This window comes from Oenanthe melanoleuca, chromosome 4A (genome assembly GCF_029582105.1).
Source record: "Oenanthe melanoleuca isolate GR-GAL-2019-014 chromosome 4A, OMel1.0, whole genome shotgun sequence".
NCBI lineage: Eukaryota > Metazoa > Chordata > Aves > Passeriformes > Muscicapidae > Oenanthe > Oenanthe melanoleuca.
The window spans coordinates 18,325,009-18,343,266 of record NC_079338.1 but is presented as its reverse complement, the minus strand read 5'-3'; the positions used below and the strand labels follow the sequence as shown (position 1 = coordinate 18,343,266).

Below are 18,258 nucleotides of genomic sequence, written 5' to 3'. Positions count from 1 at the left end.
GAAGAAAACACAACAAAAGCTAAATTTCCATGATCTTCTGGTTGCAGCCACTGTGGGGGTGTGAAACCTCTCCAGTTTTAATTTTCACCACGAGATGCAAACAGAATAAGCAAGTTTGGAAAAATACAGCTCTAAAGTCCATTAAAAATGTACAAAAGTGAACTTACTGCATTGCTGAGTGGCTTTGGGGGCATTTTCTTTGTGGGTTTTTTAGGGGTTTGGACAGGGATTTTTGCCTTTCTGGAGGGACCACTTGCTCCCAAGGAATTAGCAAAACTACAAAAAGCAAGCAGAGGTTGTTCTTTCTCCTTGCTAGACAGCCACAACTGACACAAAAAAAATGAGATCTGTGTCCAAACAGGCAGAAAACAATAGATTTTCCTCTCACATCATGATGTGTAACCAAGACTAGTTCAAACCCAAAACTTTGCTGGGCAAGTCCAACTTTGGAAATAGCAGCACCTTTTTGTTTTTTTCCTTCTTTTTCCCACGAGTGTCCCAAGCCCAGGCTGATTCCAGAGGAGCTCAGCTCAAATAATTCACAGGAAACCCCTGCACTGCCCACAGCCAGAATTATTCCATTTGCCATCCAATTGCCAGCAAGCCCACAAATCCCCCAGTCTCTTCTTTCCAGACCTTTTATTTCCCTTTTTTCCCCTTCATTGAACCAAAGGAGGCAGGGAGTTAATTTTATATTCCAATCTCACTGGCTGGAACTCTGCAGGACAGAGTGGCACCAAAGAGGGAACTGTCACTGTTCCTTTTTTTGCAGGAGGGATGTGGAAGTTTGTAAATGTGGTCCCAGGTTTTTCATGCTGTAATTCACTGCTCACAAATGTCACAGCCAATTTTTTGGCACCTTTGGTGTGTAGGGAAGTGACTCACGAGATGTCACGTATGTTTCTAAACCACATGAAAAAATTCCCATGAAAATTTAAATGAGATATTTGGCTGGGACTAACATTTATTGCCTCCTTTTCTCAGTTTTTAGCCACCCCTGGAAACTTTATTTAATGTCCTTTTTCTCTTATAGAACACTGACAGCTGCCCAGAGTTTGGAAGACCCAGTCCTTTTCTCACAGTGGGATCTCCAAGTCAATCAGCTCCTTCCATTTAAAATCCAGACCCCTCTAGAATATCACCTGACTCAATGAAATTGCAAACACAGAAGTCACAGTAACTACATAAACCAGATCAGTCAAAGGGATTTTTAATTAGCTCTGTCCCCAGTTTTGCTGAGGAGTGCCTGGTTTTGACCAGGTTCAATCATCTTCTCGCTTTTCTCAGCTGCAGCAGAGTTTGTGCAATCTCCTCTGGTCCCTGGGAAGCTTTGCTTTGTCACCACTTGGTGACAAATGTCTCCTTGAGTCACAATACAGACAAAGCATCTCTCAAAATGATACTTCTCAAGATAGGGAAAAAAACAAATTTTGATCGAGGAGTTCTTTCACATCTGATCTGAGAGCAGAAACAAGCCCTGAATTAAGAATGATACTGGAGCTGTAGCAGAATTGACTTCATAGTATGAATAAATCAAGTCACTTAATTATTTTTTTTCATAAGATCATGCATATGGCAAATTAAAAGTAATTATGCACTACCTTTGCTATTAGAGAGGGCAATAGAATTTGCCTTCACTCTTCTGTTCCTCTAAAAAAATCATCACCCAACATGAACCCAACCCCAGCTCACTGAGGATAGCTGGATAAACATGGCTTATTTAAGACTCTCTTTTGCCAAACAAAGCCAAACCAAGCTTTGAATTTTATACCAAATAACTTCAACTGTAGATTTTTAAGACTGCATTTTTTACTGTAAGAAATGTTTCAACTGAAAAATTGCAAAACACAGTTACCATGGGCTTTGATGAAAAGTAAATCAGAGTAAATACATTTTACAAACTGAGTGCCACTGGAATATCACAAGCAGAGAAGTGAAAGAAGGAAACTACCACTGATAAACTTCTCAAATTTTCACAAAATCAGTTTTGCAGGAAGAAGCAATTGCTCAGTAAACTGGACAGAGTTTAGTCCAATACTATTGTCTTCCTCAGGAAAGTGAAGCTACCTTAGTGTATCTTTACTTTAAAGACTCCAAATGCTGCAAGTTCCTACCAAAGCAGAGCACACCCAAGAGCAGTGCTTGGAACTGGTGAGCAGCTGAACATCCAAAGTCTTATTTTGTTAAGAAGCCAATATTCCTCATGGCACCACCTAGAATAAATTAATGATACTTCCAGTGGTCAGAATGAAGCACCCTTGGTGCAGGGATGTTTAAATGCCATTTCCAACACAGTAACCTGGAGTTAAAAATCCATTTTCACACAGACTGTGCTGGCCTTTCACAGCAGCCCAATGCCCACGAGCAGCCCAGTGGCTCCCAGTGAAGAGTGCTGGCAAACCTTTGCCCTACAACCTCACCCTGCCCAGTTTGCAGCCCTGAGCTGGCAGCATTCGGGTTCTCACCTTGCGGCCGCGGCGTTCGTTTCCTGCGGTCCCTGAACGCTGCTCCCGACTGCAGGGCCTCCAGCAGACTGTCCATCACTCCTGTCTCGTCACCCTCTGGGAGCAGAACAAAGAAAACCCAATCAGCACAACCCAAAGCAGGCTTCAGGAAGAAATAAAAGCCCAGGTGTTGCCCCATTTCCATAAGGTGTCAATGCCAGGCTGCTTTGGGGTGAGGCTCCATAATTGAGGCAGAATTGATGCCAATGCTGCTGCTCCTTCAGCTCAGAGATGCTCTCTGTGCATTACTGATGCCATCTCCAGCATGCAGATGGGCAGCTGCTGCTGAGGTATCTGAAGGCTTTTCTGAAGTGGAAACAGGTCAATTTAATCAATGCACCTGATGACACTGAACAGCAGAAAGTTCAGTATTGCAGTGCAGAGAAAATATTTCATACGCTGCCTCCCGACTTCATGATTCACTAAATCTTTGGGAAAAATTATCTTTGCAATCAACAGCATGGATGGTCTTCAGGTGACATAAGGAAAGAATGAAGAGGGGTAATCATGCAGTGATTTTTTAACAGCTGAATTTTACTTTGCTGAATTTTTTGTTTTGCTTTTCTCATATCCAAGCTCACTCACAGCCTTTAAATTGCTGGACTCTATGGTGCAATATGGAAATTTGGGTAGAAAAATTACTTCTTTTTATATATTTGAGTCTTTACATTCCCTTGCATTTCAGCTTCTTAATAACAGTTGACAGCAGCATTCAGCAGCATGAGAAATAGAGGTCAAAGAACTGAGAGGTTACAAAACTATTGATTAATGCCTCTTTCTGTTCCCATATCTGTGTTATAAGCCAAAACTAAAATATAGGTTAGACTCAGCAGGTAGGTGGACAATTTCATCCACATCTCTCAGACTCCAAACTAATATAAATTTCCCCATCTGGGAATGGGAAGATCATTACTTTATGCAAAAAAAAATTACTCTATGGCAAAAAAACTTCTGACTCACACAAAGTGTAGGAGGTTAAATGCACATTCAAGCTCTCAAATGTTCAAGTTTAAAAGCAGCCTATTAATGAATAAGCTGTTCTGTCCTGGATCTGCCACATTCAGATTTATTAGGCTCAATCCAGACCCGATGTAACAGCACACCTAAAAAACACCTGCTTCCAATTCCTACAAGCTGATCATTAGAATAACTACTTGATGCCTTTAAATTACACATCAGCCTGACTTAAACCACTGTACACACAAATCACAGCACATCCCTGAAGTTCTCCCAGGGTGGGAGAGGGAGCAGGGCAGGAACCAGCACAAGACTCTGAAATACCAGTTTTAATTACATTCCATCTAAAAGCACACTGAGCTCCTGCAAAACAAATAAGCAAATTAGCTTCTCTCAATTCCCACTCATATACAAGGCCAGAATTTTCTCTAAACTGTACAAAATAATTGTTTTTCTTCGTGTTTCTTATCCTACCCATGCTTATTCATTGATCTGTTGCTGGCTCTGTATTAAATTTACCTTCCCAATCAAAGGTCTGTGAATACACATTGTCCAAATTAATACACATCAAGTTGGTCTGAAACATTTAATGGCAGTGACTGCAGACCCAGAACTAGTTAATCTCTTAGAATATTTAATGTGTAGAGAAATTACAATACTCTTCGATCTTCATTAAAAGTAAGAGTTGGCAAAGTTTATTAAAAAAGACAAAAATCCTTCAATACTTATGCAATGTTTATGCAGCCTTCCACTTTTTTGCTGAGTGAGCTGCTCCACTTGCTAATTACTGCAAGTGCCAAAAGCCAGCCTGGTTTTGGGATGCCAGAATATACAACATAAAACACATAATTAAGGAAGCTGCAGGACAGTGATGAGATTTTTAACTCCTCAAAGTAAAATTCATGCAAGGTCTGCTCTCAGCAGTGCATCTTAAAATCTTCAGGTGCTTTAGTGGGAACTGGACCAAGAATTGCATTTTCAGGGAGCCTTGATTAAAATTGATAAATAAATAAAATTCAACAAAAATTTCAGTCTTTCCCTATAGTTCTGGCTGCAGATTTACACACAGCACCAGCTACCTCCTCCATTTCTCTTTTTATACCACCCACAGCAATTTATTAAAGACAGAAATTGCCAAAAGTTTGAAAACTAAAAAACTTATTTGCAACATTTCTGTCAGCAGAAATAAAATACATAATCCTGATTTTTCTCGTAGATGTCTTTCTCTGTACACAAGGACAGGAGTTTCATCTGGAACAAGTAATTTCCTTCCTCATTGCTCCTTCTCCAAGCTGACCCCAAGAATTTAAGAGAGAGCAAAGGTGGAGACATTAAATAAAAAGAAATGGCAATTTACTTTGGTTGGCCTTAGAAAAGAGCCAGGTATTAAAGAGGCCTGCAAGGCAGAAAGGCCCTCAGTCATTAATTGATGTGTTAATTTTTTGTTTTAATTTGGATTTGGCACTCATTCTGTTGCAGCTTTGGTTTTGAGATCCAGGCTGGGTGGGTTTTTAGGTGGTCACAGGAACACTTGTGTTCCTGCAGGTCCCAGACTTTAGACCAGGGCTACTCAACAGATTTGGGCCACTTTTCATGATAATAATAAAGACAAAAACTTACTGAAACTCAAATACCACATTAGGTAACACATGCTGCCTCCTGCTGCTCCAAAGGGTTTTTAAATTATGCTTCTACTCACATCTTGCACTACCCTGTTTTGCTTTAAACTTTTAAGAACTTTTCAAACTCTAATGTGTGTCCTGTAGAAACTTTTAAACAAGACTTTTTATTCATAACCAGTACCAGGATTTTTAATTGCAATATATTCACTTCAAAAGGTCAGCTCTCAATGTCTTTGGGAAAGCGTGTTTTTGTGTTCTCCTCATATATTTGCATTTTATTCATTTGCTAAGTTCATTTTGCATGCATAATAAATATCTCCAGGAAGCAGTCCTGCTCTGCAGCTTGCAGCAGAGTGCTGTCTCGTGACTCTTGTTTACTTTTTAATTAAAGGAGAACAAGTTAGGCCAGTGTGACTGAGAAGTGAAGCCTTATCTCATGTCAGTCTACAAAACAAGGCAAAGCCTTGCTTCCACACCAATTAAGAATATTGTTGATGATAAACCTGACCTCAGGCCTAAATAAATTAATAGAAGGAGAAAAAAATGTGCTGTATTGTATAGGCAGGCTATTGAAAGCAATGTTAGAAATGCACATTTTTTATTTATTGGGAGAAAGTGTCCCAATGGTCGAAGCTGTGACTTTACTGAGCTGCCCCTGGAGCCTCTTCCTGCAGGACCACACCTGAAATGTGTGACTGTAATGTGAATTTCCTGGAACAAATGGGAAGAGATTGCCTCTGTGTGGGAAGGAAAAGATTGTGCAGCTCACAAAAAAATAAAATAACCCCAAAAAATCCCATGTGATCCCTCACTAATTACACCTGTAAATAAAGTTCTGCTGCAGTTTCAAGGCTACATTTAAGCTGCAGGACTGAGCTACTTTTGATTTCTGTTACAAAATCATCAATGCCTTATCATGGTTAATAATCTCCTTTTCAAAGTTCCTCATAATTGAATAATTGCTCTAACATTTTAGGGAAAAAAGGAGTTTGGGGAACACATTTTGAGGAGAGGAGAGTTCTTACACATCCTTGATGACTTTTACTTTCTTTTTTTTTAATTTTGGTGATGGTTTTGAATGAAATAGAGTTAAATTTCCTCACAGCAGCTGGTGTGGAGTTGTGTTTTGGAACTGGAAAAAATATTGATAATTTAGGATTTTTTTTATTCTGACTGAGCAGCCCCTACACAGAGCCAAGGGTTTTTCTGCTCCTCACTCCCCATCCCTCCCTGACTCCTGAACCAACCTTACACTGAATCAAGAATTATTTCTGAAATGCTTTTTAACATTGTAAGTTCTACAAGATATCAACTGCTATACAGCAGTTACATTGAGATAAACACAATTATGGCTACTTTCAAAATTAATAACAGTACCAACTTTTTGAAACACAAGTAATTTCTCTAAGGAAAAGCTGAATTTGCATAGAAAACTCCCTGAAGTTACTACTTGTTACTGTGCAGTAAATAGTCCCCAGGAAACCTCCTTTTAAGAGAAAAGAATCCAATTTTTTCTTTCTTCTCTGCAATTATCCCAATCACAGATTTGTCAGTCTAATAACTTTTCCCCCCTGATAAACTCAATTGGAAGGTACCATATGGGCCATCTTCATTATCAAAACCAATTTTTTCCAGAGCAAAACATTTAAAGGTGAGATGGAATTTCAAGCTGTAATTTCTTTCTGTCCATACTCACATCTATTTGCATTTCTCCTGAGCTGTTTGTAACCTATTTAGCAGCAGTTCACTAATTCTGACACTCACCCCATTCTCAGGACTGCTTTAAACTCCTGCACAAACAGATTTTACAAAGTTTTTAGCAATTTTTGCAGAATTGCTTTGAAGAGGAAAACTCAAACCTCACCCTGGCTCTGTAGATGCTCACCTTTAGGAATAATGCAAAGCTCAATCTAGTTTTTCTGCTGTGAATATCAGATTTCAGGAGCATATTCAAACAGACCATCGACATCAATATGAAAAATAATGACTTCCCAAAGGAATTGGAACATTTGCCTCATTGACATCCAGCATCACAAACTAATAATCTTTAAAATGTAAATAAGAGCCAAGTTCTACCACTCCAGGTACTCCCATGCAATCAGCAGCCAACACAGAAATTCCAAAAGACATTTACAAAATAACATGTAACTGGTAATAAGCTTAGTATGGATTTCTGTTTATGCTAAAGGATGTGGAAGGAAGACAAACCAAGCAGAAAAGCACAGAATCATCAGGAAACTGCAGCAAAAACAACCTCTGGAATTGTATCCTGCACCAGTGAAATGGAACATCAGCTGAAGGAAACTCAGCAGAGCCCACCAGTCTGAATAAAAAGAAATAAAATCTTCTATGGGAGAACTGGAAAGGGAAAGCAGGAATGTCCATCAACCCCCAGCACAGAACTTCACTTGCATTGTCTTCACCTGCACTAGGGGAGAATGTTAATATGTCTTCAAAACAATTAATTCAATCCTAATTGGGACTGAGAAAGCTCATTCCATCTTTTATCCAGGTACTGCTAGTTAAAAGGTGATTTTAATTGCCATAGTAATCAGATATAATGAAGAGCAAAACTGTTTCTGATTAAATAACATTTGCATCAGAATTGCTGTTTCACACTTTGCAGCTCCCAGGAAGCTGAATCCTCCAATTTTTTCCCTCCCTGCTTCAGACATGCACACAAAGCAATGCTGCAAGAATTCTGCAGATGCTGAATCAGATTGAAGTCATGAAAGGCTTCTCCTCCAAATTCATCCCCCATAAGGAGAAAGAATTGTTCATGATTTGCACTGTGAAACTTCAGATCTATGGGTGAGCACAAGGCACAAAACTTTCTGTGCCTCCAAACTTCACCAGGAATCCTGGACTTTTCACCCAATGCTAACAACCTTGGTAACTTTTTGGAAAGTTCATTTTTATAGAGGTTTTTTTAAAAAATTTTTACATTCATCTTTAAATATTTTGGAAAGTTCAGCAGGTTTTTTATCAGTTTTCATGCAGTGTTTATGGGGCAGCTCAGTTACACAAAGCACAAAATCACCACAATGAGTCTTCAAAATCCTGGCAAAGTCTGAGTTACTCATCACCAGGAAATACTCAGAACAATTCTTGATTCTGAATGTGGTTTTTCTACATTTACACCACGAAACAGATATTCATTTTAAATTAATTAATTATAACTAACCTAATCTGGATTCTCCAGTGACCACATAAAAGTTGGCACTGAATGGTCAGAAAAGAAGACAAATACTTATTACAGAAACTGAAAATGCAGGAACCACTGCTCTGACCCCAAAGGCTGCAGCACTGAGATCAAATTTGACTCTGGAGACCCAGAGCTGAGAGAGGGTGAGGTGAAAAAGAACCTTTGGGTGAGAATCACCTTGTCCAAGTGACAGCTTGAGAGGACATCTGCCTCCTTCCTCTAAGTCTGCTGTGTCACATTCACTTAGACAAATTTACAAACTGTTTATATAAGCAGCAATGAGCACACAGAAGTAGCTGCATCAAGAAAAAAGCAGTTATTTGGCAAAAAGAGTCAATTGAATATCAATGTCATGGAATCCAGTGGGGATGGGGGTTTAGCCCTCCTCCTACCACAGCAGCAGAGCTAAAATATGTGAAATGGATATTTTAAAATATTTACAGATTGGAAAAAAAATATTTTAGAAGTATTAAAGTAACTTTGTGTCACAGATTTACAAACATTAGTTATTTAAATGGCAGTTTTGGTGCATTGGGCCATGTAAAGATATTCATATATTTGCATTTTCATTAAGAGAGGACTACAAAGCAAAATTAAACTTCAGCTGTATCATTTAACAGGAAAAGACTTTCATGATAGCAAGGGAAATGCTGCCAGTGTAGGGAGGCACCTGTGCCACTGCTCAGTGCTGTCCCCTCACCTGCTGGAACAGGGAAGGGATGCAGACAAATGAAGGTGAGCTCCTGGGGCTGAGCTGAGGCAATTCTGGAAATTGTAACTTCAAACTGAGCTCAGCACCCAGCACACTTTCCAACAGCTCCCAAAACACTCTGGCTTGCACTGTCTCCAGGGGCAGCTCAAATAAACTCCCTCTGGCACAGGGAGGGTGATGAAAGGATATTTAACTGGTTCTCCCATTCACAGAAAAGTGCCTCTCCATATTACCATGGACTTTTTTTTTTTTCAGATATTAAAGAAATATCAATCAAATGCTGAAAGAACAGATTATAAAAGTCTCATTAGAAACCTTCACCAATTTAATTTAACAAAGAAAATGTATTTATGCAGCCCCTGTGTTTCAATTTTACATTTTGTTTATGGCTATACTGAAATTAGACTCATCTTTAAATGATCTGATAATAAAGTTTGCCATCTACAGAACAGAATTTCTGCCACAGAATGTTCCATGCAGTGTCAGTGGCAGTTCAAGCAAGGCCAAAGATAACAGGATTTGTGGTTCCATTGCAGCATTTTCCCCTCAGCAGGGCCTGTTAAATGGATAGCAGGGACAGGTGTTTTACAGCTGGGTCAGATTAGCAGATTAACACAAACTCATAGAAACTGAACAAAAAACTGCAAGTAATCTCTTGCCTAAATCCAGTTTTACCTCTGGAGTCAGGTAAGGAATAAAGCCTTTTATTTTACAACCCTCTGGAAATCTGCACAGCATCAATATCGAGCCCAGCCCACTCCTGCTTCCTTCCCTTCCTCCCTGGCAGAGAGGTCTCATGTGAAATACAACATTCTCCCAGCACATTGCTCTTTATTGTGCTGAAATGTCACTCTGCACTCAGGCTCCAAGCTCAACTAGATTTTCCAGCTCCTAATAGGACTTCTGGGAGAACATCCATTCTGACACAGACCCCCAAGCCCAAAAAGAAAGACATTAATTGTCACAATACCTTGATTATGGAGATGTTTACAGAATTAAATGAACAACAAAGCAAGGAAGACACTTCTTCTTGGAAGTCAATCCATAAGAAAAAAAAATCAATTAAGTGCCACAAATGCAAAAAAGCCAATAATTCACAACAAAACACCTTGAAAGGAGCACTGCACACATTAAGTGTGAATGACCAGGTAGGCTGCAACAAAACAGAATTTTCCATTTTTGAAAAGTGACCTTTCTTCATCTTTCAGAACACCCAGTAAGTATTTCTCATATTGATCAGAAACAGCCTTCAGTTTCTTACTCCTGACTTGGTTTTGCCTTTTTCAATGATAATCTCTCAGCCAAAAATGCTGCCTTACCTTTGTTCATGTCAATCAACTGCTGCTTCTTCTTCTGTCTCTCCAGCCTCTCCCTCTCTGCCTTCTCCTTGGCCAGCTTGGCTCTCTTGGTTTTCTCCTCCAATTCTCTTCTTTTGTTGTTTTCTTTTAATGCCTCCTGCATTAGAGGAAATGAATGTGAGTGTCTGCACGCTGAGAAAAAAATAAAATAACCTGGTTTGTGCAGATGAAAGCAGAGAAATGAAAGCAGATAAAAAGCAGAGAGTTGACCCAATACTTGGAGCATCCTCAGAAATCCTGGAGGGAACATAATGCACATTATTAGTACATGTGAGAATTATTGATCAGGGCAATGGAAACTGAAATAGCTTTGCATTTATGATGAAGGAAAAAACAGAATTATTTTCAGCAGCAACATGTTTGTATTTTTCCCTATTAAGGTTGCAAGTTTACCTGAAACCTGTGCCATGCTCCTGGGAGGGAAGAGTGGGGAGGAAGCCAAGTTTCCACTATGATGGAAATTCAATTACAAGTGGCTGAAACTCAGATCTTAGACTTTAAATACAATTAAAATTTTTTTGTTGAAATACTGATAAACATACTTTATATTTGAATTAATATTGCTAACAAATTTGATCACAATTTCTCAAAACTGACTGATGATTAATGCAAGTAAAGAGAATTTTGACTCAGGTGTACAGTGGTTTCTAAAGCATTTTCTCTGCCTGAATTATATCAATCCTTTCATTTTCTACTGCAAAGGGTTACTTTTCTCTCTCATGGCATATTTTATACTCCCTCACACCTTCTCTCTTGCAAACATTTGAGTTACTGAGGATTTCTTCTAATCCAGAATACTGATATTCCAGATGAACAGGTATTTTTCAACTATTAAATGCCAGTGACCCCTTTCTGCATTACCTCAAAAGGTAAAGATCACTTTGAAGCCTGAAAAAGAATAGCTCTGTAATTGGCATTGCTTTTAACAGAGGGAATAAAAATCAGCAGTTTGGTTACTGCAATATAGTTCCACAGTGACAAAGAACTTACTACTGCTCATAGGCATCTACTACACTACCAAATTTATTCTCCAATTAAAACTAAATTAATCTAACAGTTTTAAATCAGACAAGCCATCCTCTGGTAAGAATAAAAGCCTCCTCAGCAGCTTCAGGACATATTTTGAGAAGTGTTCATCTCGATGCTGACTTCTGAAAACACAGAAGTGCATGCAAAAAGGGAAATAATTTTTGAGTGAATCTCAGCAGACAGAAATATTTAAATGCATAAATCCCTTTTATTGATGTGCTTTTCATGACCCTCTGTTATTTTGCTTAGTGCATAAGGGCAGGCAGTTTTGCTAATTCAACAGCAAATTAAAAGTTAGAGAAAGTTTGAGTGTGGCTTTGCTTTGTTATAATAAAAGCAAAACCAAATTATTGTCTCTCCTAGCAGAGAACTAGATTCAGCAAGGAATATTATCTCTTTTTAAGTGAGTTAGTTGAAGAAGCACATAGTTTGATGTTCCCCCTTGTGTTTATTAGGATTCACTGAAGTGCAGCTCTGGTACTCAGCTCTGCCAGTTTACAGCTTGGCTTCCTTAAGAAGCAAATAAAAAATTAATGCATCTCTTGCATTCTGTACATATCTTAAGTTTTGACAGACAAACATATTCACACATCCACATGGTTGTAAATAGACTCTCCAAGGTAAATTATTAAAAAGAAGAAGAAAGAAAACAAACTGTAATGCAGAAATCTCCCTGGATATTAAAGATGCATTTGGCTACAAAGTGGTCATGCACCAATAATGAGGCTGCCTGTGATCCCTCAGGCCTTCCCCAAATTTGCCTTGCAACTGCAAAATATGGAGTTCCAGCAAAATAATCTTCTGCAGCCATAAATTGTCAGGAATGATAAACTCAGATTAACTGGAAGTTAATCTACAGAAATTCAGAGAGTTAAAATATAAAATACAAAAGCAGATTGAGCAGTCAGTTCACATGGAAAAGGAAGATCTTTCATGGGTGCTCCTTGGAGGATAACACATTTAAATTCATTGTTATGCCTATGAAAATGATGGCACAGAGATGTAAGAGCTGGTATGAAACAAGAGCAGACAAATTGAATTTCCTGCTGCATGGCTGTGAAGCAGAGGATGAGCTCTGGGACCGTGGCCACCCCAGGGACACAAATGTCCTGGGCTTGCCAGGGCAGATGAAGGGCTTGGCAATGCAGCTGCTATGCAAAAAAAAAAAAAAAAATAAAAAAAAAAATTCTTCAAACAGCCCAAGCAGGAGAGTTTAATAAACCAAATTTAACAGTACCAAAGAGAAGCTGTGTGGTTTCACTTCATTACTCAGCTGTGTAAGTTGGGATCATTATTAAACAGCCCTTGAGTGGACAGGTCTGGGACTGTTTTTCCAGCTCCCTTCAACCAATATTTGGATAGCAGAATAAACACACACATCTCATTCAGGTTATTCCTGATGGGGACACAGAGCTAAGTGCACACACAAAAACAAAGCTGTATCACTGTCTTTACAAAAAAACACACAACTTGGAAACCCCAGGAAAACAAATGTCTTGTTTGGGTCAAATCCTAAAAGAGAAACCAAGGCCCAGGGCAGACAAATTATTGTTTTGTTCCAAAAGCAATCTTTGTGGATCAAGGAAGAGACAAATCCATGTTCTGGCACATCATGTGAGCAGAATCTTTTAGACTTTTAAACAAAAATTCATTCTAAGGTAGGTCTGTAAGAACTGTTCATACAAGAGCCTGAATCCAGCAGAAAAAGTGAATTACTCTTTTGAATAGGGGGACCTTGAACATGACATGCTGAAAGGTTTCAAAGTTTCTGGGTAGAAAATCTCAACAGATTTACAAAGAGGCTCTGAGGATTACACACAGTGTAGTACATAATAAAAACACCAAGACTGGAGAGATTTTGCAGACTTCCTGAAAGACATGGTTGGTGGAAGAAGCACTGCAGAGAGTGTGGCACTACACTGCAAAGAAATAATAAATGTGAAAAAAAAAAAACACTGCAATTTTTTCCTTGAGGTTTCTCACACCTTCCACTTCATGCTCCACTCTGTGTTCTGACAGGATTATCCAGTTCCATTAACCTGCCTGGATTTCCCTCAACGTGCTAAGCAAGCAAATCCGAGCTGAAGGAAGTGAATGAGCTGCAATTTACTCCAACATCAGCACACTAAATGAAGCTGCAATAATGCAGTGATCAATCTGAAATCACAATTAAGACAAATATGGATTCCAATTACCAAATTCTCTTAATGAACAAACAGAATGATGAGACTAAGATTATATCTGTGGAACAAAATTGGGGGGATTTTAGAGAAGTCAGGTTCATTCTAATAAAAGAGCTTTTGAGAAAGAGTCAAGTGCAGATGTTGGCATCTGTATCCTGCACACATCATCTGTGGAAAGGTCTCTTCTGGACTTAGGATCAGCCCAAGGGACACACTCAGAGCAGGTAATGAAGTCACTGCTTCACAAGAGCTTTTCAACAGCTTAAGTTCTGCCTCAGCCAAAATCCCACACTATGCTTTGCTTTCAGAGTGGAATAAGGATTCAAAATCCTCATTTAAATATTACAAACTTCCAAAGATAATGCCTGGAAATAATGACATTTCTCAGTTGGGCTCACTGCTACCAGCACTGAATATAAAACAAAAAAATCTAACAAAAGCTTTTCATTCCTGTTCCTTTCAAGATTAGGAAATTTAACTTCATGATTTCTTCTGGACCCCATTCTCCCCTGTAACTTTTGGAAATATTCCTTAATCAATAGAATCTCTTTCCTGAAATATGACATCCACATTTCACCCCATCCACAAAGCAACCACCTCAACAGAGAAAGAACTTAGAACAAAATCCCAACTCCATCTAGGCAGCTTTTTCTACACAGTGTACTTGACCTCAGTTTAATTTCCTTTATTATTTGTTTTTACACCTTTTGGGGAGCTTCCAAGAGAAATGCCATCCCAGTGTTTCACATCATGAATAAAGCACCAATCCCTTGGAAACAGAGCTGAGCTCCTGCTCCTGTGTGAATCCCACCACCTGTGTCCTTTCCCAGCCTACACCTAATTCCTGCTCTGCTCAGCTGCATGTAGCCACTCAGAGGAGAATTGGGAGAGCTTACAAAGGTTTGTATTTGGGGTTTGGGGCAGGGGGGAGGAACAGCTTGCTGTACATTGCCTGTTAATAAGGACAGTGCTTCACTTTGGCAACCACCTCCTGGGAAATTTTGCTGAAGAAAATACTTCTTGCTCATTATTCTTCATTTTTTTTCCCAGTTTCCTGCTAGCTGGAAACTGTTATCTTTCAGGCTGCATTAAAGAACTGTTACTTTTTAGGCAGAAGGGATGAAGTGTATTCCCAGACAAATAACCAGAGAGAACAATGAATAAATAGAGCCTTTCTTTTAAACCACTCCTGAATTACAAACTCAATTTATGAGTTTGAAAGCTGGGAATTTAGCCTGACTATGCACTGTATTTCATGGTAAATCAGATGTTTATGATGTATTTATTTATGTATTGTATATTCATTGAGTTACATTACTGTAGCAAACGACCTGCTGCATTCTAGGGACATTTCAAAAAAGCCACAGAGTCACAGAGCTTGAAACTTCTTTTGAAACAAGGTATAAACAGATATTAGGAAGAAGGAAAGGTCTTACAGGTACATTTACACCCAGGATGCTGAATGCACTGTGTAAAAACTGGATTTTATGAAGGCAACATAACAGATGCTCTGTGTCCTGTCTGGCTCAGGGCATCAATCTTACAAAATCTTCCAGCCCAGAGTAGTGGTCACCAATAAAAAACATTCAGTTGCTGATCATTTATTGGTCTCCTCATTTTGGGGAGATGCTCACTGCAGGGCACACAGCAGCCATCAGTCAATACAGTGTTGATGTAAAAGGACAATTTATTTCACTGGTGTTTTACCAAACCCATCTCTCACTCTGCCAGCTGATGAGTTACCCACATCTGCTTAAACACTGCCTGGAACTGGAGTACAACCCTTTTCCTCTAAGTACATTTCTAATGGACTTCAAGATTGAATTCCTTACTCAAAGAGCTGCATTTACACAAATGGGAGGGAAGGAGCCACCACTGATAAAACTGACTACCAGATTAAAAAAAAAAATCATTTCACTCAACAAAACAGACTGCCTGCATTTCACACAACTATATCCAAAATTCCCTGTTCCTGCTTCAAAAACAACTTGGATTTTTTAGACTCAAAATTCACCTTTAAGACCATCTGCATTAAAAGGAAGCCCACAAAACAAACAAAATCTAAAACATTTTTAAAAACTGGGTAAGAAAAAAGGAAATTTTCCAATCTAGTGCTGAGGTACATCTTTCATACAACTTCCACAGCACAATCAGATTGAAAGGAAGTTTGTGTTTGCTTACAAACATAGGCATGACAGATTTGGTGAACATTTCTAAATCCTCTGCCACCAACACAAACAAACATTCAGAAAGTGACAGCCAGGAAACAACACAGGTCACTTGATAGAGAGTGTGAGGCAGCAAGTTCAGGAACACAAATGGAAAAGAACAAACTGGCATCTTGCTCCAGGCAGCTGATTAATCATTATTTGATAAGAGCCTGATCCTTTGGGGTTTGATGTTGTATCAAGTTCCAGTTGTCCTCAAGGACAATTGAAATTCGTGTTTACTTTCAATGGAATAAAGGACTAAAAATCTAAAAAATATTTCTTCTTCTTCTTCAGAGTCCTAAATATTAAAGAGATTATTATCCAGTGGATCTTTAACTGCAAAGAGGAAAAAAGAAAACCCACAACAAACCACCCTTTTTGCTACTTTTTATTCCATTTCCCTGCAGTTGTCAGCTCCAAGAGAATGCACCTTTTCTTTATTCTCCAGGCTTGAATTTGGCTCATGTTCCACTGGCAAAGGAAAATCCTGTGGAAATGCTTTATTTAATACTTTTTAAATTTATTTAAATATTAATTTATTTAATACTTTAATTTAATATTTCCAGCAACCTGAAGAACTTTTGAACCTCTAAACTAAACTGGCTCCTGGCACAAGAAAGGAGAGAGCCACCAGAAGAGCAGAGAAGAATGATGAACAGAAAAAATGAGTCATCAGTATTTATAAAATATTTGGAATTACACTTCAGCCAATCACCAAAATACTAAAAGTTGATGGGAGCACTTAGAGAAAGCAGGAAGGAATTCCAGCAATGAGACCTGGGCAAATCTCATGTGCATGCTCTAGGGAATGTCTGGAGATGTTCTCTACCCTCAATCTCATCTGATTGCTCCTGAATTCTTATCAGTACTTCTTACTTTTCCAAAGTAAATCCCACAGATTAAAGGAATTTCAGCATATTTTTCCTCTGGGGAAACTTCTTGCAAGGATCAAAATGTTGCAGAAAATCTTAGTTTTTTGTAAATTTTTTTTGTCCCTCATAGGAGAAAAAAACTTCACTGTGAACTTTGAATGGTCCAGGGGGAACATTAAAACTGATTCATTACATTGTCAAAATATCAAAGTTGAATTAAACTTGGCTCAACCATATCCCCAGTTGAGTTGTGAAGTTACACACTACAGGACAATAAAATGACCAAAACCTAATGATTCTGGGAATGTTCACCCAATTTCCTGCCACAGAACAAAACACAAAATTACACATAAGAGAAAAAATAGAGAGATAAGGAAAGAAGTAAAACTGAGGAAAAAAAAAAAATAAATAAAAAAAAGAAAATGTAGAACATTTTGAGGTTTTACTCACCAAAAACAGAGTTCTGAAGTTGCTCAGATCACCAAAGAATTCTTCTATGCTTATTGCTTTGGGATCAAAGGTGAAGTACTCTCCCAAGTTTTCATACAGCTTGGTCATGTTGCTGTGCATGTTGGACAGTTTTTCATATTGCTCTCGGGCACTCTCAGCAAAGCTGTGAGGTTGTGTTAAGGAAAATGACCCAAATAAAGGAATAAAAATAAAACCACAGTAAATAAAGGACAGGGAGAACACAAGGAAAGAGCTCTCAGCACAAAGGTGACAACTGCAAAATGTGCAGGTGCTGCTCTGCTTCCAAATATGGCATTATTAATAAGTTAATATTAATAGCAATATTATTAATATTACCATTTTATTAATTAATACTATAATATCTGCAAGTTCATACCAACACTTCCATTAAATGTTCCCTTTCCAATGGTGAAGATTTGCTACCGACAGAGAATACAACTTGCTCTATAAAATTTTTTAAATACTGTGGGCATTTTTATTTGAAGAGATGAACAATTTTATAAAACTAATTCTATGGAAACACAAGAGTGAAATTTAGTTTGCTGGGAGAATCAATGATATCACTGATCAAGTGAAGTCATGTCCCCCACCTCACACACATATATATTTTATATGTAAAATGTGCATAACTATCAATGACAAAATCATACATATTACATTGAATTTTCTTTTTTATTATAAAATTCTTCTCTGTGGATCCTTTCCTGCCCAGCCACAGTTCATGCCTCAGGCTGCCTGTACTGGGTTCACTTTTTTGAGGCACAATCTCAACTTTATAATTCCACCTAACTTACAAAAATGAAATATCCACAAACAAACTGACAAACAGCTCTGAGAAATTATTAGTGAGAAAAACATCATGGATCCACAGAAGTTTTGCTTTTTTCCTTAGGAAGTGTGGAAACCCAGAAATGAGACTGAGATTGACTTTCATCCCAGCAGCCATCATTAGAAGTTTGACATAATGCTTTTAAATAGAAAAATGAAGTGTTTTTTTTTTTTTTACCCTGCATGAAAAAAAAAAAAATTAACAATTATTTTACAAACAGAAGAAGGGTGCAAGCTACTAAAGGAAATATTGGTTTGCCTCAAAGCAAGTGCATTTTAGTCTGCTCTTCTCTCCTGTGGGGTTGTT

The 18,258-nt window shown here is 38.4% G+C and overlaps 1 protein-coding gene across 5 annotated transcripts in view; it reads right to left on the bottom strand.

The window, feature by feature from the left end:
- DIAPH2 (diaphanous related formin 2) overlaps nucleotides 1-18,258 on the bottom strand; it is a 164,022-nt gene that overhangs the window by 48,994 nt on the left and 96,770 nt on the right. For 4 of the 5 annotated variants that reach the window (XM_056491012.1, XM_056491014.1, XM_056491015.1 and 1 more), the window contains 4 exons: nucleotides 17,103-17,268; nucleotides 10,320-10,455; nucleotides 2,466-2,561; nucleotides 464-1,477 (listed from right to left, as the gene is read on the bottom strand). In XM_056491012.1, coding sequence (XP_056346987.1) covers nucleotides 1,407-1,477; nucleotides 2,466-2,561; nucleotides 10,320-10,455; nucleotides 17,103-17,268 — 469 coding nt within the window. In that variant the 3' untranslated portion in view covers nucleotides 464-1,406. Of the gene's footprint in view, nucleotides 1-463; nucleotides 1,478-2,465; nucleotides 2,562-10,319; nucleotides 10,456-17,102; nucleotides 17,269-18,258 lie in introns of those variants that run through there. The other variant, XM_056491013.1, reaches the window with a different exon arrangement.